The sequence below is a fragment of the Myotis yumanensis genome, unplaced genomic scaffold, assembly GCF_028538775.1.
Source record: "Myotis yumanensis isolate MYYU_CA2020_CCGP unplaced genomic scaffold, mMyoYum1.0.hap1 SCAF_9, whole genome shotgun sequence".
NCBI classification, from domain to species: domain Eukaryota; kingdom Metazoa; phylum Chordata; class Mammalia; order Chiroptera; family Vespertilionidae; genus Myotis; species Myotis yumanensis.
This window is the reverse complement of record NW_027223760.1, coordinates 78,528,779-78,554,367: the sequence shown is the minus strand read 5'-3', so window position 1 is coordinate 78,554,367 and position 25,589 is coordinate 78,528,779. Positions and strand designations below refer to the sequence as shown.

General features: G+C 44.9%; 1 protein-coding gene across 3 annotated transcripts in view; it reads right to left on the bottom strand.

The window, feature by feature from the left end:
- The window catches only part of BMPER (BMP binding endothelial regulator), a 200,117-nt gene that overhangs the window by 139,702 nt on the left and 34,826 nt on the right, over positions 1-25,589 (bottom strand). For all 3 annotated transcript variants that reach the window (XM_070424770.1, XM_070424773.1, XM_070424772.1), the window contains exons 4-6: positions 8,770-8,852; positions 5,528-5,618; positions 1,164-1,246 (exon numbers count right to left, since the gene is read on the bottom strand). In XM_070424770.1, coding sequence (XP_070280871.1) covers positions 1,164-1,246; positions 5,528-5,618; positions 8,770-8,852 — 257 coding nt within the window. The remainder of the gene's footprint in view (positions 1-1,163; positions 1,247-5,527; positions 5,619-8,769; positions 8,853-25,589) is intronic.

The window sequence follows — 25,589 nt, the reverse complement described above, 5'->3', positions numbered from 1 at the left end:
AAATGCTGTGATTTACGATGATCCACATATGATTCTACTTTGGTGAAATTACGATGCTAGAGTTCCCCATTATTTCTAATATTCTGAGATGCACACTGTATGTTCTTTATGACAAAAGATTAAAAGCTTTAAAAATATATGGTGTAAATAACTTGGAACGGCTTGTTAAGACTAGGTTCCCATCATCACTGTGACCACCATCATCACCAATGATTTTACTCCAAATTTAAAATACATAAATAAAAGAGATCCCCTCCATCAAACCTCAGAGGGAAGGTAGGGGAGGGTGGGGGTAAGGGGGAGAGATCAACCAAAGGACTTGTATGCACGCGTAAAAGCCTAACCAATGGACACAGACAATAGGGGGGTGAGGGCATGAGTGGGAGGGTTGGGGGGTAATGGGGGGGTAAGGGCACATATGTAATACCTTAATCAATAAAGAAATTAAAAAACAAAGATCCCCTCAACATCATCACATCAGCCAAGTTCCCTTTTTCATTCCTAAGCACTCTGAAGATATCCTTGGTACATGAGTTACAAGTCAGCAATGCTCGGAGAGGCAGGTCTGTGGCTTTGCCTCACCAATCCCTACTCCACCCCGAACCCACAGCTTAGGGGCCACTTCCTCCTGTTTATTCCCCCAACGCAACTGACCAATCTTTAGACCAGGCTCTCCACCACACAGAATACACTGAGGCGAGCTGACCCCATCTGCTTCCCATTTGACTAAAAAACTCAACAGCTGCTCCAGCAAGAAGCTTCTTTGCCCAAAGAACAGCGAATCCGTGTCTCCCCAAAGAAGATGCAAGTGGAGGAAAGTCAGCCTCTTCCCCTCATTCCTTAGACCAGTGATTCTCAATCAGGAGCGACCTTGTTCTCAGGGGACAGGTGGCAGTATCTGCAGACATTTTTGGTTGTCAAAACTGAGGGTGAACGTGGATGCTGCTCATCATCCTACAATTGCACAGAACAGCTGCCACGACAAAGACCTACCCAGCCCCGAATGCTAACAGTGCCAAGATCGAGCAATACACCTGCGGTAGAGAGATGAGCTTCCCCCGCCGGGTTCCACAGCGGGAGGGAGAGAAGGAGAGACTGTAAGGAGAGTCAGGGCTGCAATTAACCAGAAGGAACATCCTCGGACCACCCAGGGCTGTACTTACAACACAGGAACACTTGGTGCACTTGTCTCCTTCAGGCTGAAAGTCCTCTCCTTCTTGGTACTGCACACCCTCAAACACACAGCCTGGAAAGCAAAGGAGAGTTTCGAATGAGGGCAGCAGCCTTTGTTCAATTTGACCCTATTTCTCTATCCATTGCTCATCCATCTCCCATCTCCACCTCGAAGAGCATCCTCTTTAACCAGAGGACAATATCGCTTCGTAGTAAGAAAAAAGAAAGACAGGAGGGAAGGGAGGGAGGGAGGGAGGGAAAAAAAGACCAAAAGAGTACAAAAGATTGACATGGGCCCCAAAATCTCAAGATGCTTGAAAGCACATCAGAAGTTGGGCCCAGGTCAGCCTGAGGGGGACAGTGCACAGTGGTGAGCCCTGCAGAGCCTGTGGAACTCACCATGACCTCATTGACCATGGCCAGGGGAACCAACGCCACAGGGACCAGAGGAGACAAACAGAAGAGTCCCAGTGAGAGAAATCAATAATGAGCTAAACAGCAAATGACATAAAGAGCTGCCACTCGGTGAGTAGCAGGAACTGCCCAGCCTCTACCAGGCCCTCCATACCCATGATTTTACTCCATCTTCACCAGTGAGCTACCAAGTAGGGACTTCTGTCACTGTCCCCATAAATGGGGAAGACGTGGCTCCGCGAGAAGAAGTAACTCACCTCACCCAGCTGGCCGGTGGCAGAGCTGGGATTAAAACTCAGTTCTGACCCACTGGCCACACTGTACAAATAACCAGGCACCAAGACAAGAAGACACAAAGGTAGGTCAGGAGGTACCCACAGGTTTTCAGTCCCACCCTTTGTCCTGTTAAAGGGATTGTGTTCCCCCACCAAGTCTGGATAAAAATAGGACCAGAAGCCCAGGAGGTGTCTCCCGTTCAGAAAGATGCTCAGGACACTGTTATATTCGTAGCAAATCTCACAAATGACCTAGCCAGTAATCCCCTATCACCCAGGCCATGGGGGGACTGTCAGCTATTTCTCAGGTCCCTGCTCAGGAGGCACTTGGCCAGAATAGCCGAGGTCACTCTCCACATAACAGACAGTGCTGGAGGCAGCAGTCTGCCGGCCGACACTCAGCAAAGGGGGCTCTTGCAAAAGACAGCCTCATACCCCTGGGAGTGAGTGTTCAAGGCCCGCCAACTGAACTCATCAACAGAACCCACCAAAGCCTTGAAGCAGCTGGTACCTTCCAAGAAGAAACAAGTATGACCCTCATCCACCTGATGTGGCTGCTGGACCTGTTCACTTTAAAGCTGGATATAGAGCCCTTTGTTCACTGAAAGACGTGGAGACAAACACTACTGAGTCTGAAGCTGAATAACTGAGTGAAACTGCTTGTTGATGCCCACGCCCAGCCTTTCCCCACCTCCTTGCTGTTCCCATTGATTAGGGAAGACCTGGTGAACCCATGGCCCTCCCAGTGGCTGTAGCTCAGCCTGGCTCATAAAGGCAGGTGCCCGGTCATCTCTTTACAAAGGACGCTGCCAACAGAGGGTCTTCCATTCTTCCATATGTTTGCACCACTGATTCTGTCAGACAGATTTCCAGATGATTAACCACAACAATCTACGTTTCACAACTTCAATAGGGAATTTTAAATGAAAATTCATGCAAACTGTTCCCATCACAACTCGCCATCTTTGAACAAAGGGTCAGGAGGAAAGGAAGGAGCAGACAACCAAGAATGCCCTGAAATGTGTCTCAGGAAGAAGCTGACCACAGACGGTGCATGTTTGTCATTATGTGGAAAAACCATCCCATGATCAATGACAGATGCCAGTCCTGAGTTAATGAAGGAGAATGTCCCACAGCTTCCCTTGAGGGTCCCTGTCTAGACTTAGCTGAGACCACCCTCCCAAGACAAAGGGTGACACATTCTGGATGTGGCCTCTGATTTGCATCCCGAAGGTTGGCCTTTGAAATTGAGAAAGGGGGGGGGGGGGGGGGGCAAAGTTGATTCTTTTTTTTTTTAATGTTTTTATTGATTTTCAGAGAGAAGCAGGGAGAGGGAAAGAGATAGAAACATCAATGATGAGAGAGAATCACTGATCTGTTGCCTCCTGCCCACTCCCTACTGGGGATTGAGCCCACAGCTCAGGTATGTGCCCCGACTGGGAATCGAACCATGACCTCCTGGTACATAGATTGATGCTCAACCACTGAGCAAATCTTTAAAGTTAGCAACAGTTGATTCTTGACACCATAGTGGAGGGCATAGAGCTTGCCCAGCTGTCAGGGCCTAGTGTGTGCCACTGGCATGCTAACTTAAAGATTTGCCTCACAGAGCATCTGAAACCAAGCAGAAGAGTTACCATGGTGTGTGGGAGGTGGGAGGTAGTACAATATGGTGGCCATGAAAGAGAGGGAGCCAGACCCTAACTCCACCTTTGGCCTTTTCTCACTCACAGGTCTTATTTCCATTGGGTCTCATTCCTTCCTCTATGAACTTCGGGCAGTACCTCACTGGTGGGTCAAGTGCATTCAATAGTATGGTACGTACAATCATGGAGTTCACCCTTTCCTTCGGGGAACTCAACCAAAAACAAAATGGAAGAAGCAGTTGCTCGAATATGATAACTTCAATTGCTGAAATAAAGTCACTTTGTCACTCTGATGTTTGTACACTCACACTTTCAAAGGCAGCCAAAAAAATATGACTATCTCCTGACTGAAGAGGAATGTTATATGTGCTCAATGGATTCTGTATCAATAAAACAACAGTCTACTCAACATGACTGAATTCATATTTAAGAGCTATGACAATTTTAAAATCTATACAGCATTAAAAAAAAACTGCTCTTTTATCCATCTCAAGCTTGGAATTACCTGGGAGGGCTGGGTTCCACCCTCAGAGATTTTGATGAAATTGCTCTGTGATGCAGCCTACACATCAAGATTTATTTTTTAAAACTTCCTGGGTGCTGTTAATGTGCACCCTTGAAAACCAGTGATCTAACTTAATAAAGATCTTTTAGGCATTTATGAGTATGCTACATGATACAAAGCATATTTAGTGCACTCAGAAGAAAAAAGAATTATCAACCAGTTTTTGGTCTTCATGCAAGCTCATCCAATAATACTCCACAGCAGTCCCACTGTGAAAAGGAAGATGGGCTCAGTAAAGACTGTGCAGGGCCCGGCTGGTGTTGCTCAGTGGTTGAGCATCGATCTATGAACCAGGAGGTCATGGTTTGATTCCCAACAGTGCACAAGCCTGGGTTGCAGGCTCGATGCCCAATAGGGGGCATGCAGGAGGCAGCTGATCAATAATTTTCTTTCATCATTGATGTTTCTCTCCCTCTCCCTTCCTCTCTCTCTGAAAATCAATAAAAACATATTTTTAAAAAATGAGAAAAAAACTGTGCGGGGAACTTAGGAAGGTCAGAAGTAATGGAGAGGGGCCTGTCCTTATGTCATTTGAAGATGAAAAAAGACCAGACCTCAGAAGGGACTCGGGTCTGGATATATTTCAGACAGCATGGAGGGGAACAGCAGGCGCCTGAGCAGGGAGCCTCATCTTTGCCGAGCGACCCACCATGTGGCCATAGCCATGACCCAGGAAGGTTTGCAGAACAGAAGGCTCTTTGGAGATTAACCTCAAAAGCAAGGAGGAGTTGTGAGTATCACCTCCAATGAGGAAAAACACTCTGTGAAAAACCCAAAATGCAGAACATCTGTCTAAGAGGATGGGCCAGGGGCTTAAGGGCTCAGGAAAAAAATCTCTCACCTCACAATCCCGGGCTCAGACCTAGGGCGAGCGAAGGTGCAGGAGGCCTTGGTAATCCTGCTCAGAGAAGCGAGAGGAAGCCCTCCAGCCACTGAGAGGAAGGAGCCCCCCACCGTCAGCTGGGCTGCGAGGCCTCCGCAAAGACCTGGGCCCAACTTGCTGCACCAGGCGGACGGCGGAGGCCAGCACAAGCCGAGGCTGAATTCCCTCGGGGCCACAGCTCTCGGTTTTCAGCAAACATCTGGTTACCTCATCACCCAGGCAAGCTCTGGCCAAGGGATTGCAAACTGAAGCAGTAAAGACATTTCTGGTAGCGAGGCAAAGCCACAGCCTCTCCTTCCAAAATAAGCGTTACCTGCGGCCCGTGGAGTGGAAAGCAGGCCGCTGAGCCCCGAGCAGCCACATGCCAAGACCTACAGCACGTTGCATTCATCCCGGGCTCCCAGGGAGGCCGACCGGACATTTCTAGGCAAAGAAGTTTGCTCTCTAAACCCACTGGGTGCACAGATGTAAAGGGAGAAACAGTCTGGTCGGGAGAGGGGAACAGCAGGCATTCTGGACAGCGCTCAGAGGTTCCAGCAGTCACTGCAGCCTCCCCGTCCTGGGAGTTTACCTGGACACGTGGGGCAGCACGTTCCCAGATGCTTGGAGGGATTTCTACAATGCACGACGCACCGCACCTCAGACTCGGTGACCACGCCTTCCTGAAAAACAGAACAGCAAGGTCAGCCCAGAATCCCCGCTGCAGACTCATTCACTTTTGGAAAGTAACCAAGGTAACTGGAGAGGAGTCCCAACACAAACGTGCAAAGCGAGAGTGGTGTCAGGTCCAGAGGTACGTGGCCCAGATGAGGTCAGATCTCCCTGGCTCAGCCCACGGAGGCTAGTTCCTCACCCTAATCTTACTCTTTCTCTTTGGCCCTATTTTCTTTCTTTCTTTTAAATCTAATGTTTAAGCCTGACCAGCATAGCTCAGTGGTTGAGCGTGGCCCCAGGAACCAGGAGGTCATGGTTCGATTCCCGGTCAGAGCATATGCATGGGTTGCGGGCTTGGTCCCCAGTAGGGGGTGTGCAGGAGGCAGCCGATCAATGATTTTCCCTCATCACTGATGTTTCTATCTCTCTGTCCTTCTGCCTTCCTCTCTGAAATCAATAAAAATAATTTTTTAAATAAATAAATCTAGTGTTTAAGACCCTGATGTCAGTTAGTAGCCTGCAGTGCCTTGCTGTTCATTCACAATTGTTTTTAAATTTTCAACACTTACTGTATTTTCTATCACTGTCATTATACTGTAAGCCATTAATTTTTTTTTTTTTTTTAAGTTTTCCTTTCATTTCAGTAGTTGCCTTTAGAACTCTTTTTTTTTTTTTTTTTTTTTTTTTTTATTGCTTAAAGCATTACAAAGGGTATGTAAGCCATTAATTTTGAGGCAAAGAGTATGAACAATAATATCCCAGACGGGCATCTGGAGACCTAAATCCTAAACCCTTCTAGAAATACCTAGACCAGCTCCGCAATTTAGGCATTCCACTCTGCCTCCTTGAGAGACTGGCTCGCCAACATCCACTGAAGAGATTAGATAAAACGATTTTTAAGTTCAGAATACCTATGTCAAAAGAGAGACTTCAGGTCTTAATAGCAAAATCAAGTGACTCATTTGTAAACTGATCCTGGGATTCTAGTATTTTAACGTCAACTGAAACATTACTTAAATTAATTTTTAGAGTTGGCTTTTGAAGAATGTTCACCATATTCTCTACCTATTTTATACATGGATTTGTGTATGTGTGTTTGCTGACTGTTTAGTCTTATTTTGAGGGGAGGTGTAGCACAGGCTAAAAATAAAGTAACCATCTAATAAATAGATGCCTTTCTTCATCGTGTCCGCCACCAGCGCATCTCAATCCTACAAGGAAGGGTTCTTTCCTACATGTCTTCATATCTGTCAGGCCTGAGGCGTCTGCCACCAGTGGAGTTTATTGTGATCTATATCACAGTGGGAAAGAACAAAACAGCTGCCAAATTTCTGTAAGAGACATCAAAAAAGGATCTGTGCTTTAGTTATATAACTGAAGCAATGCAAAGAGCTATGGCTCAACATCCATTTCCCTTTATTATCTGCAATCCAGATGGAGAATTCAGGTTTGCATGAATTTCCTGCCTCATCTTCAGAGCATCCTCTGCCAGTAAAAAACGAGAAGCAGAAAATCAAGGTGAATTTTTCACCATCAGAACTCCTTTGGTAGGAGGGTCTGAGTCTAAGAAATAAGCTCGAATTCAACGCAAATGGAAATAAACCAGATCATCAGACCAGCTGTTACCTGTCTGGTACCTAGTTGGACCCCAGACACGCAGGCTCTGCCTGAAGTGATTTTAACGCCAGGCTCCTCATTGCTTACCACCACCCTGTGAGACAGTCCCAGCCTCATTTTGCGGGGGATGAAAGTGGGGTCCAGGGAGGTTAGATAGCAAGTGCCATGAGTGGCAGGCCCATAGGTTCCTTGCTACACTGCACTCTCTCCTCTGTTACTGAACCTGTGGGCATTTAATAAGAACATGAATAGGTAAAATTCAGATTTCAGTAAACTAAATGTAAATATAATTTTTAAAAGTATACTTTTATTGATTTCAGAGAGAGGAAGGGAGAGAGATAGAGAGATAGACACATCTATGATGAGAGGGAATCATTGATCAGCTGCCTCCTGCACACTTCCCACTGGGGATTGAGTCCACACCCCAGGCATGTGCCCCAATCAGGAATCAAATGGGTGACCTCCTGGTTCATGGGTTGATGCTCAACCGCTGAGCCACTCTGGCCAGGCTAAATGTAAAAGTTTGAGAGAAGATCAGAGAGAGTCCTGGCCAGTGTGGCCCAGTTGGTTGAGTGTCATCCTGTGCACTGAAAGGTCAGGGCACATACCCAGTTTGTGGGCTTGATCCCTGGTTGGGGATGCATAGAGGAGGCCACTGATCCACCTCACATCAATGTTTCTCTCTCTCTCTCTCCCCTTTCCCTTTCTCTCTCTAAAATCAATATAAACATATTTTTAAGAAAAAGATCAGAGAGAAATATACATTATTATACTAACCTTCCTCCTTTAAATGCAAAAGCATATGCTTGGACAGTGAAATGGGGTGGGGTAGAATGATTTAACAGCACCTTCTCTACAGAGGAGACTTTTAAAATTATGTCCAAACCCAATGAGCATTGTTTAAAGAGCATTTCTCAAGGGGTAAAAAAAGAAGTTTGAACATTGAGATTCTGCATTTGTTCTTTTGTTTATCTCGCTGTGTTTCAGACCTGTCACCATCAGAGCCGCATGGGGTCAGCGCTCTTTCTGAGTTCCGCAAGCACCAGCCACAGTGGACTCCTCAGGAGCGGACCTGGTGGTTCTTAAATGAGTTGGGTTGAAATCATGGAGGTTGCAGCGTACTAATTGCTTTGACTGAATATAGTGCACAGCTTGGCTCCAGTTCAAAATGTGTCTGAATCAAAGGAGGAAAACATTACCTCTAACAGTACCTCTTTCTGCTCACAGGAATTTGGGTTTTGCTTAAAGCTGGCTCACAGGAAGTCATGAATTCTCCCCAAGGACGTATGCATCTTCCAGGAGTTTTTTCAGGCACAATGTAACAATGGTGAACAATTTCGCTGTGTGTTTCTAGAAGCAAATCCTATACAATATCTATCCTGTACTGTCTTGGTTCAGTGAATTCCACAATAAATATGTACAAGAACACAGTTGGGTTTTGTTGTTGTTTGTTGTTGTTTTGTGCTGTGCTGTCTGAAAGGAACTTCTGAGGAGGACTCTACAGATTCCCCTTCATGGGAGGGTAAGATCGCTGGACTGTACCTGGCACTGGCGCAGGACACAGGGCTCCGCAGGACTCTGCCACTTGAAGGAGCTGTTATAGGTGTTTCCTTCATAGGTGCAACCTAGACCGGAAACGGAAGCAGGAAGACAGGCCAACGATGAATATGGGTTTTTTCCCTTTATCTTTGAAGCAAAAGAAGTCATGTCATCTCAGCAGGGACTGGTGATCACAGGACCTATCAAATTGCTTTGCTATTCTCCCCAAAACACAACTAAGCTTTTAAAAATATCCACTTGGCTTTCACTTGCATTAATTCTTTGACTACTGAGAAGATTAACTGCACAGACTATATTTTCACATGAAAAAGCATGGATTGATGAGCCCTCTTGGCCAAAATGCATAACCTTGTGCGTGACTTTATCTATGCCACATGAAATATGAGGAGGACCGAGGCTAAAACAACACGGTGAAAGGGATCTTATATAAGATTCAGTGGACTCAAAATTGCTGAAGGTCAAGAGGGAAGGTTAAAACATGGTAGGAACTAAAATCAGAAAATTAAAATACAGGAAATAATTGCAAAATTACATTTCCATCTGAGTCTCATGATAAGCTATGATCTTCACCAGCTGAAACCCCCCAAGTCTTGCCTCCCAGCCCTTAGAGCTTTGATTTCATATTTCACTTTTATTTATTTCAGGTTGTGAACTAGGTTAAGGAAATCTGAAACGGTCAATGTATAGATGATCACATGTTAATTCACTAGCCAAACAGAAGTCAGGCTCACTCATAGAAACAAGCAGGAGCCAAAGGCCAAAGATCCTCAAAAGAGGCCCTTGGCCAGTTAAGTCCCTGTAGAAAGAGCCAAAGAAATAATGACGCAAAGCTCACAGCCTAGATCTTGATTTCATTTGTCTAAATAACACCCTCCTTCCTGTGTGTGACACTTTGTGGGAAGAAACACCACATATTAGATTATTAGGAGCCCACCGGGCAAAGGGATTTATCAGTGAGAATCCGAATGCTAAGCCCAAAGAGTACAGAGGCAGGACACACACATGGGATAATGTAGCACTGAAAGGACCCGCCTCTCGGTACCAATGATTGACGTCTGCCAAGCCAATCACATCAGTTCACATCAGTTTTCCTTGTCCAGGATACAGGGAAGAGATTCACCTCCTTCCCTGAATTCTGCTGTGGTAACAACAATAAACCCTTCTTACTACATACAAACAGAATGATAAAGGGCTTCAGAACATTTCGATAGACATTTTCATGGGCTTGGAACCATGCTCTGAATTCCCAGAGGATTATGAATGATTGAAAAGAGCTCAGTAATGCTCTCCTCTCTAGTTCCTACAAATCAAATTACGAAAGTACACAGCTGATTGAAAACATATTAGGGAAATGCTTTCACTATATATTTTTTAATTTCCTTTGCATGAAGTGTTACAGCGATAAAACGTTCAACCACCGGAACCCCTAGCACACTACAAATGCGTACGCCAAACCAAGAATGAATACAGTGAATTTTCAACAATGAAAACCAATATAAAACAATTTGGGCGAGCATAAATCTTCCTGCACTCACGCACTCACAACAGACGCGCCCTGTGCATGTCTGATCCGCTAAGGCAGACTCGCGCGGATAATAAATAACTTGTTCTGAGAGAGGGAGGCGGGGAAATCAGGGGCCAAATCTAATTCGTGTTCAGTCCAAGTAAATATGAGATGCCTGCCAAGTCCGCCCGTGGGGTTTCCAAATATGTTATATATTTTCATCCTCCGGATTAAAAAAAACACCAAAAAAAAACGAAAGAAAGGGTGATTTTATGCCGCTAATAGGGCAGGCAAAGCTCTTGCCTTTTGACTGTGGAGGAGGAAGTGCTTACAAAACCCACACAGACCAAGAAGAGACTGCTGGCCAAGAGGCTGCTCAGCAAGGCCAGCTCATGTGCACGAGCTCCCAGGAGGGGAAAGGCCTCTCTGAATCATCCCGCTCGATGTGGGATAAAAGCTATTGGAACAAGTGGTCTCGGTGCAGGGAATCCAGCAAGGTTTTCTGCTTCAAGTAACTGTCGATTGGAAGTTTGGCTCCTCTCCCCTATTTCAACATGCAAAGACCAAGGTCAAGTTGTAAATTGCTCTACTGCTTAACTGCCCTTGTTGCCTGTCAGCCTACCACACCTGACTCCATAGAATAGATTTTCCCAAATGTGGGAGGAGTCTGAGTGACAGAACACACTCAAAAACACCGGTGATAATCTCTTTAGTGAATGCCATGCACATCCGTACCTTTTCCTTCTTCGCCTAACCTCACCAGCATCGGCTAGTTATGGAGACTCCAGTATACCAAGCATGATGGTAGATTCTCTACCTAAGGGATTCTAGGGAATAAAATATTGAAAGAAAGGCTATGCCCACTGCTCTCTGGTTCATAGTCTAAGATAAACATGTTATCCTAAGCCAAACACTAACACGAGCTATGTGAAGACACATGTACATGCAATCAAAAAAGAATCTCGGGTTTACTCTAGAATTAATTCTTATTCTCTGTAAGGCAACTTTCTTTATAATAAATTCTATTAGCCACCAACTTTATGCTGCTAATACGGCAGACAGGCATTATCTTGCCTTTGTTTTTATTTTCACCAGAGGAGTAATATACTACATATCTCCTACTGGCCACGGTAGATGAGCAGGCAAAGAAAAGGTTCCATTATACCTTAAGCACACTCGACAGTGCTCCTCAAACCACCTCTGGTGAAAGGCCAATTTGTTTTGTTTTGTTTTGTTCTCCCAATCAAACGTGGACTAAAACTTCCATAAACTATAATCAAAATGAATTACTAGAAAATTTAAATTTAAAAGACTAGGACAAAATATAGGCCTAATGCTTTATCATTAAACTTAACACGCATAGAATTACACACTTGAATTATAAAAATAAAAAAAATTCTAATTGTTTACTCTCCATTTCTGCACATACCTAATTGTAGACCAGTCGTGGTCTATGGATCATCAGTGGCCGACAAAGCACATTTTGGGGTGCACTATACTGGGGGATGTGTTGTGGGGTCAGGACCAACCCAAAGAAATAATCAAAATATTTCAACCTTAGATAGTTAGAACTAGAAGCCAACTTATTGATAATATAGATTATCTCCTTCACTGTACAGGAAAATCAGAGTAGCTTACTCAAAGTAAGAAGGCATCACGTGTGAAATTAACACTGGAATCTAAGTCCTGTGCGAAATCGACATGTACACACCCAGGTCTAAACTGGCAGTATTATTTGGGCACTTCCGAATTCATAATACCTTTGCACTGAGGACTTAAAGGCCCAGGAGAAAAGCCAATTCTATCCTTATAAAATTAAATGAGCAGATCCAAGAACTAAATGAAAGACTGGGTAAGTGGGGTAAGCAAATGAATGGTTAGACAACCAGTAAAGTAGCGTTTCCTTGCTCTTTAAATATTTTAAATAAACTTTCGACAAAAGAATTTATAAACATTCATTAGTTTTCGTCTGGCAATAAAAAAAAAAAAAAAAAAAAAAAGCAGTGCCGAATCCACAAGCTTCAATAAAACCATTGCAGCAGGAGGAAGTGGTTATTTTCTGATAAAATCACTAGACTTCATTTGAACCAATCGTCCTCAATCTGGGCAATTTTGCCTTCCCCCACCCCCCACCCAGGGTACTCTGAGTAATGGTAGGAGATGTGTTCAGTTGTCACAAATGGAGGATCGAGGTGCTACAAACACTAGTGGGGAGAGGCCAGAAATGCTGCTGACCATCCCATGATGCACAAAAAAGAAGCAACCAGTTCAAACTGTCAACTATGCCAAGGCTGAGAAACCCTGATCTAAACCATCACACGTCGCCCCAAGTGGTTCTTCTTTACAAAACTGAAATAACACAAAAACAAGACGAAGCCAGCTACACTTTTCTTCTGTGTGTATATTGCCTTTTTTGCTTGTTTAATATTTTCAGGGTGGAGAAGAATTGCAGAGCTTTTTTTTGGTAAACACACATACTCTTAGAGAGAAACTTGGCGTAGTCAATGAGTCAACTCAGAAAACATGTGGCAAGGGAAACAGGAAGAACACAAATAAATTGAGTCCACAATTAAGCAATCAAATACATTTTTCCTATTAGTGGTGGCCTTTTTCAGTGGCCACAGTATCCCAAGGGAGAGAGAATACCACACATTTTCATCACTCTGTTGTTAAAATAGCTGTTAAATATCATCAGGACTAGAAAAAAAAAAAAAAAAAAAACAGCAATGGCCTTATAACAGCCTTCATCCCACCTGGTTGCACTCTTCTAATCTCAATCTGTCCATTTCTCAAGTTCACATCAGGCCAGAAGCAGAGAACTTGATCTTCCCGCTATCAATAAGTCAAGCCCATGCCATGGCCCCAACTTACTTTACCAGCCCCATCCCCTTCACAACTGGAACTCCATCTAGGTCCCTGGGATTATACACCTTTCCTTGATCATAATGAACTTGAATGCTTCTTAAAACAGGTTAAGTTCTTCAACCAAGGTTATCTGGCTTCCACCATCCCACTGACATCCCACTGAAGGGCCAAAACCAAGGACACCCAGTCTTTACCTTGTAGGTCCTCTCTGTGGCCATCTGACCACGCTTTTCTGCTTCTCATACACCCCACACGCCTTCTAGATGCTCTCCTCCAATTATCCTCACTCCCTCCACACCTGCTCCACTAAGCCTCTGGTTATTTCTCACCTGGACCATCACAGAGGCTCACTGACTGTTTCTCAAAGAAACAGGGCTTTCTCAAGCATCCTCCTGCACAGCTACAAGTGTGGGCTCTTTCAAATCCCCGTCTTACTATCTCATTCGCACAGCTGAACTCTTACAGTGACTGGTTCACTGTTGGGGTCCAACCCCAGCGGGTCCAGGGGTCCCCAAAGGTGTGGACGGAGTCGGTGAAGAAGGAAGGACACGGAGGCAGCATTCAGGTGATCATCATAGTTGGGTTCCTCAGCCAGGTTCTGTTGCCAGGTTCTAGTCAGGTTCTCTTGCCAGGTTCTATCCAGGATCTCCAGCCATGTTCTGTCGCCAGGTTCTAGCCAGGTTCTCCAGCCATGTTCTGTCTAGGTTCTCCAGCCAAGTTCTGTAGCCAGGTTCTGTGTCTAGGTTCTTCAGCCAGGTTCTCTTGCTAGGTTCTGTCTCTAGGTTCTGTCTAGGATCTCCAGCCAAGTACTATCTCTTGGTTCTCTCTCTAGGTTCTCTGTCTAGGTTCTGTCTCTGGGTTCTGTGTCCTGTTGTCTTGTTACATCTGTATTTATACCAGTTGATTCCAATCCTATCAATCTCTATTTCAAAGGTTAGGGCGTTTCTTATCTCCATTCCAGGGAGTAAAGATTATGTAGCTTAAGCATGATTGTTTGTAGTTAAAGTGATTAACTACCCACCTGGCACTTAGTTAAGGGATTTTATCCCCTCCCTAACTTCAGGGAAAAATCCCTACCTGGGGAAACAACCTTTCTCGGAGAGGTGACCTTGGTTAAAACACATAGCGCCAAGAAGGTGAGCAAACATATTAAGAACAGTATGCCATATATGCCAGGTCCCTTGAAACAGCAAGGATGGACCGGCTCCCGGCAGTTCACAGCCTGGCTGAGGTGTAGACTGGTACCCCCAACCTTCCTTCTCCAGACCAACTGGATCCGAGTCTCTGGAGGTAGGAAGTGGAGCCTTTACAAGTCAAACTTCGTACCATATAGAGCTCTTGGGCCTGGCCTGTGCTCACTGCTTCATTCTCTTACCTGCTGTTCCCAAACTCCCTCCCTGCAGGCATGCCACACTTAGAATCCGCCCACCCCACCAATATGGCCAGAAGGTCTCATCCCAATGTTTTGCAAATATTGGTCCCTGCTTGAAAAACCCAGATCTTACCCAATCCCTTCATCTCCATCATCCCCACAGTGACACACACCCAGGTCACCCAGGTTCTCCTTGACTTAACTAACTCCTCCTTCAAGATTCATCTCAATATGGAAGGCAGTATGGAGGTTCCTCAAAAAATTGGAAATGGAACTCCCATTTGACCCTGTGATCCCACGTCTAGGAATATATCCCAAGAAACCAGAAACACCAATCAGAAAGGATATATGTACCCAGATGTTCATAGCAGCACAATTCACCATAACTAAGATCTGGAAACAGCCTAAGTGCCCATCAGTAGATGAATGGATTAGAAAACTGTGGTACATCTACACGATGGAATACTATGCTGCTGTTAAAAAGAAGGAACTCCTACCATTTGCAACAGCATGGATGGAACTGGAGAGCATTATGCTAAGTGAAACAAGCCAGTCAATGAAGGAAAAATACCACATGATCTCACTCTTTCATGGATAATTAAGACCATTACAAACTTTTGAACAATAATAAATACAGTGGCAGAGCTGCCTCAAACTGATTGTCGGACTGCAGTGGGAAGGCCAGGGAGGGTTGGGCGACAGGAGGGAGGGGAGTAAGAGATCAACCGAAGGACTTGTATGCACCCATATAACCATAACTAATGGACATAAGACACTGGGGGGTAAGGGAGGGCAGGGGCTTGTCAAGGGCGGGGGGGGGGGGGGTGGAAAGGACACTTATGTAATACCCTTTGTAATACTTTAAGCGAAAAAAAAAAAAAAAGATTCATCTCAAGGTCACCGCCTCTGGGAAGCCATCCCCACTCAGGGCATGCCCCTTCTCCATGCACACATGGCCTCTGAAATATCCATGTCCAAATCCCTTACAGTACTTTGTGTGTAGCTTGTGCTTCATCACTGTTTGCTCTCACTGGTAATGAACAGTAAGTTCCAACATAGAGCCATTCCCAGAAACCACGGCGGCGAACACAGGAAGCATGACATTCCCTGGACCTCCTGTCTTCTCCTCTTGGCAGGTGGACAGTTCAGTTCACTATTCCACCCGCAGAAACAGCCAGCTTTCCTAGATCTGTGTCTCCTAACCGACTCCTTCCTCCTCTGCGGACCAGGCAGGCTATGACGGAACACATTCTGGAAAGCCCTTGAGCATCCCACCATCTACCAAACCTTTGAAATGACAAGTGTATCAACACTTTCCGGCCCCTCTTCCCACACTCTTCAAGACTCACCTCCAGCTGATTTTCAGGTGTCTTTTTCTTTCCAAAATCCACTTCTCTCCCCCAAATTACTAGTTTATTCTTGTCCGTTGGGGGCAGAGTTAGCATGCAAACTACCACAGTTACTTAAATTAAACCAAACTTGGGGTCTTTGAAGTCAGTTCATGGAGCAGGGTGGCAGAGCAGGCGGGTCTGCCAGGCTTTGGGGCTTCCAGGCCACCTGATCCGGCACCCAGCCCTGGACTTGGTCAGTGAGCCCCAATTCCCCCAGGCCCATCCAATTTGTGTAATGAACCACTTTTCAGACGCTGTTCTCCAGAAACATGCAGAAGCAGAGTCAGGAGGGATAAACATAAAATCGGACCAGCCATTCTAGGGCTTAAATGGTGTCCTTAGGAGTTCATTGAAAACAGGCCGTTACTACTCTTCCAGGCCCTACCTCCCAGGGATCCTGCAGGCAATGCTGCTTATTTGGGGCTAATGGAGATTTTATAGCCAAACCATTTCCTCGATCCCAAGAGAAAGAATCAGACCCATGAACCGAGTTCTTAAAGAGGAGCCTTCTGGCCACAACATTCGTTTTCATAACTTCTTTGTTCTGTTTTCCAATTAGGATTTAAATATATGATTGAAATGAAATCATCAGCAATAGGAAGATAAATGATAGAAAACTCTACTTAATTTTGATGGCTTTAGAAATAAAACCCCGAATATACAGAAATAGCAGATGAGTACAGGTGGCGTGCAAGTTCAGCTCATTTCACCAATAAAAAGGAACGCAAAATCTCCATGTGACTGCTTTGGATATCTATGTGTTTATTGGCGTCTATAAAGTGATGGAATTGTGTGGCTTACAGAACCAGCCTCTGAACTGCCTAGGATTATGACATACACACTATCTGGCCTACATCAAGGTTGTAACACAGATTCTATGAGCCAAAACTAATTCAGTATTCTATTAGGTATAATATGTTTTCTAACTTTAAAAATTTTTAATACAATAAAGGAAATATGCGATGTGTTAAGGAAAAAAAAATACTTGCAACCACTTTTTTTATATGAGCACATGGTCCATCATTCCTGCATTTGCTCGGTTCTTTCAGAATCACCCCTAAATGTGGGAGTGCGTCCACCCCCGGCTAAGTCAGCATTGCAGCTGCTATTCCACCCTCTGCGCCCCACGTTCAGAGAGCCCACGCCCACTGCTTCTGTGGGCAGAGGAGAAAGAGGGAAGCTGAGCTCACGCTGAGCAGAAGTGGGGAAGGGAGAAAACATGGGAGAGACCGTCCTGTGAGGTCACCAGGCTGGTTTTCTGATGTGGGCAGGAGACGTTGGTCACCGAGGTGATTGCCAAGGACGAGTTCCAAAAACCACTTTCATAAACGTTAGCTCCATCATCCTCCAACAGGAGAAACGAAAAGAAGAGAGAAAATTAAAGTCACTGCATAATTATTATAGGTGAGGCATCAGACTTGGAGTTTTCACATTTTATCCCCAAAAATGCATTCTAGGCAGAGAACATTTTACCCCTAGTTTTCAAAACGAGGAAAGCAGGATCCACAAAAGCCACATCACTCTGTGCAGGTCACGCACACACTCTTTATCTTGCTCCGAAATCCACGTTCCGCTCATTAGCTGCGTCCTGCCGGGAGCCTGGGAGCAGCTCAGAGAGGGGCAGTCTCAGGAATAAAGATGATTCCCTGGGGAAGACGGCCCCTGCCTTTCAGGGATGCTTTACCATCATGTTCCATGGTGTCTGAAGGCCAATATGATAAATTAAAATGCAGGCCTTGTAGCCGACGAGGCAGAACCTGGTTTTGAGGATTTATGTTTAAACTGTTCTAAACGCCTGAACCTTTGGCTCCCAATCACGCTGGTCCTCAGGCTTCTGACGCTGTGAAGCGACAAACAATAAGAGATCACCAGCCCTAACCAGTTTGGCTCAGTGGATAGAGCATCGGCCTGCGGACTGAAGGGTCCCAGGTTAGATTCTGGTCAAGGGCATGTACCTTGGTTTCGGGCACATCCCCAGTAGGGGACGTGCAGGAGGTAGCTGATCAATGTTTCTCTCTCATCGATGTTTCTAACTCTCTATCCCTCTCCCTTCCTCTCTGTAAAAAATAAAAAAATAAAAAATATTTAAGAGATCACCAGATTAAATTCAGACACCACAGGTGGATTCATGCCTTTTTCAGATAGGCACATGTTTCACAGCTCAGGGTACATGGTAGCAGCTTAAGAAAATAAGGTCTCCCCACTTCATTCTTGTTTTACAAAATTATTTTAGCTATTGTAGGTCCTTTGCTTTTTATTGAAATGTTAGAATAAACTTGCTTATGGTTACAAAATACCCATGCTGGGCATATCCCTTTTCATACCATTTCTTAGGTTATGGATGTGAGAAAGTCAGGCTTGATGTACACACTGTCCATGATCCCATAGATACAGATAATAGCGGGTGAAGGCCTGGGGTGCAGCAGGGGCTTGGAGGAGAGGTATGGGCGGGGGGGGGACATCTGTAATACTGCCAACAATAAAAAATTGTAAATTAAAAATTAAACAAAAAACAGTTGATAATTTAAAAAACACAAAACAACGGACAATCTGAGTTATGCTGCTAAAAGCCCCGATTTTTAGTGTGTTCCAGTTTCTAAGGTGTAAATACTCCCACGATGGTCATTTCGAGCTACCAACACACCACTGTACCCAGAACTATTTATTAACATCAGAGGCTATTGGGTCTGTGAAACCTCTTCTCTGCCTACAACAGACCAGGAACATTTCACTAGGGTTTAGGGTATTTAATGGGCATCAGAGGTCAAGCTGTTTATTCTATACTATCCTGGTGCACGGATTCGTGCACATTGAAAGAAAATTAATTAGAAGAAGTATTTTAATATCACTATTCGCCCTCTATAACAGAAGTGTCAACCAAATTCACAATCAACAATGACAGATCGAAACACACGTGTGCGATTGGCATCAGCGAGAGCTTTATATATACCACGCATGCGCAATACATAGCCTTTTATATATAGAGAATAAACTTGCTTAATTAGACCTGTTTTCTAATTTAGCTAAACTTTTTCCAGCCTGGTGAAGCACCCCAACTTCTCTTTCAGGTAATTGTCAGCAACACAGCAGCAAATGTCAACATGAAGCAGATTATTATTGTAGATCACACAGGGAGAACAAAGGGTAAAATATTTAACTGCAGCAGTGTTTGACTATATTCTGCGCAGTGAGAAAACCTGAAGTCATTTTCAAAGTTTCAACATTTCTTATTTCTTTTCAGTCGGGTCAAGTTTCTAAACTTTCTAAATCTCCATTTTCTGGCTAATGAAAAGAAAATAGGATTCCACCAAGTCTCCTATCTACCTACTCCAGGACTTCCGTGAGAATCAAATGAGATGAGGCATGTGAAAATGCTTCACAAACATTTGGTTAAACTGTAAAATGTTTGCACCTGGCTATAAAGCAAGTCTCGTTCCTGGTCTGAAGAAACTCCAAGGAGGCTAGTTGCTAGGGAGAGGAAGCCAGGCATTGCTATGTGATGTCATTACCTGGTGCCCACAGCAATTGTTTTCAGGCTGGGCTGGGCTGTGGGCCACATGGGGTCTTGGCAGCATTGCTGCGATTTGGTGGGGTGTTGCTCTGGGGTGTTAGCGGGGCCTGTGTCCCACTTGGGGGAAGCCAAGTGTTAGTTTGTCAGTGCCAGGTCCGTGATGCCGTTTATTTTTAAACTAGAGGCCTGGTGCATGAAATTCCTGCACAGAGGGGAGAGGTTCCCTCAGGTCAGCCTGCACCCTCTCACAATCCAGGACCCTTCGGGGGATGTCCAACTGCCAGTTTAGGCTGCCGAACATCCCTCTCGCAATCTGGGGCCACTGGCTCCTAACTGCTCACCTGCCTGCCTGCCTGCCTGATCGCCCCTAACCACTTTGCCTGCCTGCCTGATCACCCCTAACTGCTCGCCTGCCTGCCTGATTGCCCCTACCTGCTCACCTGCCTGCCTGATTGCCCCTAACCACTCTGCCTGCCTGCCTGATCACCCCTAACCATCTCTACCTCAGCCCCCATCGCTGCGGCTTTGTCCAGAAGGTCATCCAAAAGGATGTCCGGAATGACGTTCAGAAGGTCGTTCAGCTATCTGGTCTAATTAGCATATTATGCTGTTATTATTATAGCTGGCCAGTACGCATCATGGCGGCTCCTGTGTTGAGTATCTTCCCCCTGGTGGTGAGTGCGTGTCATAGCTACCAGTGGGACAGACATTTATTGATACTTAGATAAAATACATAAGAATACCAGGACTCGCATCTTTTCCATTGTGGCATTGCACCTGGCCTTCCTCTCCTCCTAGCACGTAAGAACTCATCATTTAACCAGGAGAACATTCATTCCCGTGGCTCCCAAGCTCCCCAGCTGGGGGCTAATAAGAATACAGCTGCCCAGTGAAAGCAGCCCACATGCCCACTGATGGGTGAATGAATAAACGAGATGCGGCATATGCATGCAATGGAATATTATGCTGTCTTAAAAAAGAATGAAGTAACGAAACATGCTATAACATGAATGAGCCTTGATGTTAAGTGAAACAAGTCAGACACAAAAGAGCACATACTTATACTCAGTGAAGGTCAAGTCATACAAACGGCAGAGGAGGAAACGAATTCCACACCTAATTCCAAGTCCAGTCCCCTTTCCCTCCAGTCTTCAGGTGACTGAGGGCTGTGATCACTACCCTCCAATGCACAGGCCCCACGGCACAGGAACTCCCTCTCATTCAGCACCTCAATGCGGCCTTCAAAGTTTCCTGAAGTCTGAAGTTGCACTCACAGCCTCATGCAGCTGGCCATCCCACAGTCCCCAGAACTCAAAATGTCAAAACCTCAGAGTGCATGTTTAAATCGGACCCCTCTGCCTGTCCCGGGCCTGGCTCGGAGGATGCCCAGACGTTCCCCAGAGGTCGGAAGGCTGCCTGTGTTCTACATCAAGTGGTCGCTGCCCGAGCACGCCTGCAGATAAACATCTCGGGCCCTTTCACCATGAAGCTACTGGAGACATAATTAGTTGGCTTTGGTGCCAATAAGCTCATCTGAGTGAAGGAGGCACTCAAGTTCACGGGCATACCAATGTACTTTGTTCACCTCCATTACCACATCAGTCCTGGTAAATGCACTCTCTAGCAGACAGAATCCTAAGGCAGATGCACATGAGCTCTCAACAAGGTTCCTTTCGAAAAGCAAACCTAGAACATGTTTTGCTGTTGTTAGTCCTCACCCAAGGATATTTTTCCCATTGGTTTTTAGAGAGTGGAAGGGAGCGGTAGGGAGAGGGAAAGAGAGAGAAACATTGATGTGAGAGAGACACATAGATTGCCTCCCATACATGCCCTGATTGGGGCCAGGAATTGAACCTGCAACCTAGGTGTGTGCCCTTAACCGGGAATCGAACCCATGACCCTTAGGTCTGAAGGCAGAAGCTCTAACCACTGCTCAACCAGGGCACAAACCTGGAACATTTGATGTTAATAAAAAAAAAAGTGCCAACATGTGAAGAGACTGATCAAAGCCCAATAAGAATGGTTATAACTGCAGCCTGGTGACTATTTTTAAAATAATAAAGAGGTGCATGCACATTCATACATCTTTATATAGAGACACAAGTCACACCCACAGACATACATTTCACTTCATAGTCGTCAAACTTATCTTAGGCCACTAAGCTCATCAGAACTTGTCACACATCAATAGGAAATTAGCAGACAGGGCATCAGTCACTGGAGGCAGCACTGTCAGGCTGGGGGCCACAGGAGAGGACACCCAGGTGCTGAGAGCAGCACTTCAACAGAGGGACAGGGCCCCCAGCCTCCTTCGTCACAATGGCGACCATTCTCAACGCACCCACTTTAGAACAGGGAAACCTGGTGCAGCCCAAGTCAGCAGCCAGCCTTGGCCATGGAGCCTTCTAACTCAGAGGCAACCACAAACTCCCCGCTTACACTGCCTTCCAAAATCCTACAGGATGCGAAAGACAGAGGCCGGGAGAGATGGACTGGGACAAACTTGACAGGGAAAGCTGATCTCTGGTTTAAATTTTCTGACCAGTTTTAACAATGAAAACAGATTTTTGTAAAGGATGATTTTAATGTTCACAAAATCTTCTCAAACAAATAGGGTCATTTTTATTTAAATGCCAAAATAGCCTGGTTTATATTATGGAAAAGCCAAACTATGAAATATAACTTCTTATACATCTTTTTTCAGTTAGAGAAAAGAAGAGTGAAAAAGAAACCCCCATACTTTTTTATTTTGTTTTTTTCCCCCTCAGCTTTAAAAATATATTACTAACCCCACTCAAATGTCTAGGGCTGGGTAGACAAAATTAGTCATACTGCTAAAGGTTCAAATAATTATCGGTTAAATGTACTTCCAGGCATACCATCATCTAACAATTTTCATCAAGAAACACATCAGTCTCCTCAGCTCTAAATAGAGGAAAATACAGCACTGTCAGTAGACCGCGGTAGCTCCATGGTGGGAATGTTCTTCAGAGCAACACACTCTTCCAAGATGTTTTAAGTGCTAGGTCAGCCTCTGCGTTAAAACAGCTGGGAGCAGCCCTAGCCCAGTTGGTTCAGTGGATAGAGCATCTGCCTGCAGACTGAAGGATCTGGAGTTTGATTCCAGTCACAGGCACATACCTCAGTTGCAGCGTCCATCCCCTGCCCTGGTCAGGCACGTGTGGGAGGCAACCAATTGATGTTGCTGTCTCTCTCTGTCTCTCCCCCTCCCTGCCTCTCTCTCTAAAAATCAACGGAAAAATGTCCTCGGTTGAGGGTTAACAACAACCCAGCTGGGAGTAAACTGGTGGAGACTTCTGTGCGGCGGGAAATGGAAAACCACGCTCACCGCATGCAGAGCCTGGCTCTGGAGGGTCCCCAGGAACCTGCTCAGTGGCTGTCCCCAGGAAAGGGGACCCGATGGCTGGGGTCAAGAGAGGGAGGAAGCCTGGTTTTACAATCGATGCCTCTGTATACTTTGAATTGCCTATTAAAACTCTTTTAGGAAATCAGGCACACACATCCTCACAAAGGAGTCAAGCTCATCTTGGATACTGAAGAGGAAAAGAGTAAGTTAGAGTTTCCCAAAAGAATGTCAGTTAGGAAGAAAAGCCCCTGCCTCTAAGCCACATGCCATCTTCAATTGCGTCCACACACAGCTTCCATCCGCATCCTTCCTGTGACGCGGTGGTCCACCCAGGAGGCTGTGGCAGACTGGTGCAGGCAAACTGACCTCAGGTCTCTCTCTCTCTCTCTCTCTCTCTCTCTCTCTCTCTCTCTCTCTCTTTCTCTCTCTCTCTCTCTCTCCCTCCCTTTCTTTCCTCTATCTCCAGAACCCTCCTCACTGCCCTGGTCTCTCCTCCCTCCTTATCTCACAGGCAGTGTGATACCAGCAAGAATGAGCCTCCTGCACCAGGGGCCCTGCAGCTTCTCACAACTGTGTAATCTTGGAAAACAAGATCACCTCCCTCAACATCTGTTTCCCCATCTGTTAAGGCAGAATGATAACCATCACCACCACAGGGCCGAAGACAGCAGTATCTATGACTATCTAAAGACGGGGTTTGTGTGTATCCAAACAGTCTCCTAGTCTCGTTCGCAGTGTAGTGAAGATGAATGACAGAGCACAGACCTTAAGCAAGTCCAGGTCGCTCCGTATTTGGGATGTGAAACCTGGGCAAACGGCATCATAAATACGACCGATGCTACTAAGAATTTGGTTGTGACTAAGGGGAAGGAACACAGAAGTGGAGGGAAGTGACAGTCTTTTGTTTGGGCAATGCATGGATGCAATTGTCAAAAGAAGTTTGTTAAAAACAAACAGATGGACACATGCATGGCTAACTCAGCCTTTCTATCTTCCACAGTTTAAACAATAAGTCAATTTACTCCACCAACAAAGAGAGTGTGGTTATTTTTTTTTTTTTTAGTTGTGTGTTTTTTTGTTTTGTTTTTTTTTTAATGCTCATTCCTGTATATGATAAGTGGCTGGACCCCTTCAAAAACAGCCACATAGTAATATTCTAAAAGACACGGTCATGTTCCAGGTCATTCTCAAGGCAACATTGAGAAGAGGCCCCTAATCCATGGCCTTGTACTGTATGAAAAGCAAATGATAATTAATAAGGCTCCATCTTTAACTATTATTCACAGCTACACAGGTCAGCCCTCGGTCTACATAAATGAGCCCAATCCCCTTAAAATTTTCCATGCATGTTTCGCTCTCAAAATCTTATTTATCAGAACTGAGGAAGGCTGTCCTAATTTTGGAAATTGGTGTGCAAATATTTACATTTTACCTCTTTCATTTTCTGAGACATCGTAGGATACTTTTTAAATCAAATATGAAAGTTAAACTGTTTTAAAAAATGCAGCCCATGGGATCACCACTCAGAAAAACAAGACCCAGCTCACAGAAATCAAAGACAAGAGAAGGCTGTGCAAAACAAACCCCAGTTGACAAATGAAAGACTCTTTTCTTACGTCTTTCGTCGAAGTATTGCAGACAATTATATTTTATGCTCCACATGATGGAGATGGAATCTGACCTATAAATATTTGAAACACACCTTATTTGTTTATGATCCACTAATAACAAACATATAGTTGGATAACAAATACATTATTGTTTATGAAAGAACCCCAAATGAAAGGGTGATTCTCAGTCCAAGTAAATACAGAAAACAGGCCAAAAATGCCTGTTTGACTCTCAATGATCTCATTTGTTTTCATCAAGCAATATTGAGTGTTTTCTAATTAGATGACTCTTTTGCAGTGTTGTTAGATAGTTGGGTAAAAATGTATAACCATTCCTAACATAAAATGATCTGAAAAGTACACTGAAACACTGGCTTGAGAAGAGTTCCTTATAATTTACTTACTTAAAAAAAAAAAAAAAAAAAAAGAATATTCTGGCTTCCTAAAAGTTAAGAACAATTGGTAAGCCAGTGCCATGCCATAAACACCCGGCATGTAGGTTAGTAAGTACTTGTAGAATAAATGAATGAATGAATGAATGAATGAACGAATGAATCACATGAGTAATCAGAAGCAAACAGGAACACAAATGTGAACACAAATGCACACACACATACCATCTTGGAAACCAGAGTTTTCATATTTCTGTCCTCAACCCGAATTGCCTTTTCAATAGCAACAACTCTTTCAGAGGAAAATAGAAATCATGGTAGAATTCTGTTCCATTTTTGCCTGCCCCTTTCCCCTCCCCCAAACAATCAGCAACATACAAACAAAAACTTATTCCAGATTTGTGTTAATTCAACAGATCTGGAGGGAAGCCCGGGAACTGGTACTTTAACACGTTCCCTGGGTGATTATAAGTGGCAGGCGGTGCCTAAGAACTATTTCATGCCTTTGTGTGCCCCGGTTTCCCTGGGAGCCTTCCCCTGAACAGCCCTCTTTGGATGTGATTAACTCCTTCTTGTTCATGACAGTGGGTTGCCCCTTGGGGAAACCCTCCCCCGCACACTCCCAGCCCCGGGCCCACCCGCTGTCCGCCTCCCCTCTAGCTGCTTCCCTGGAGAATGTCCCCCACGGATGGCATTTCTCTGACCCCTCCAGTAGAGCAATCTCCTTGAAGGCATAGACACCCTTCTGCTTGATCTTGGGGGTCTATGATTTAACTTCTTTGGGCCCCCC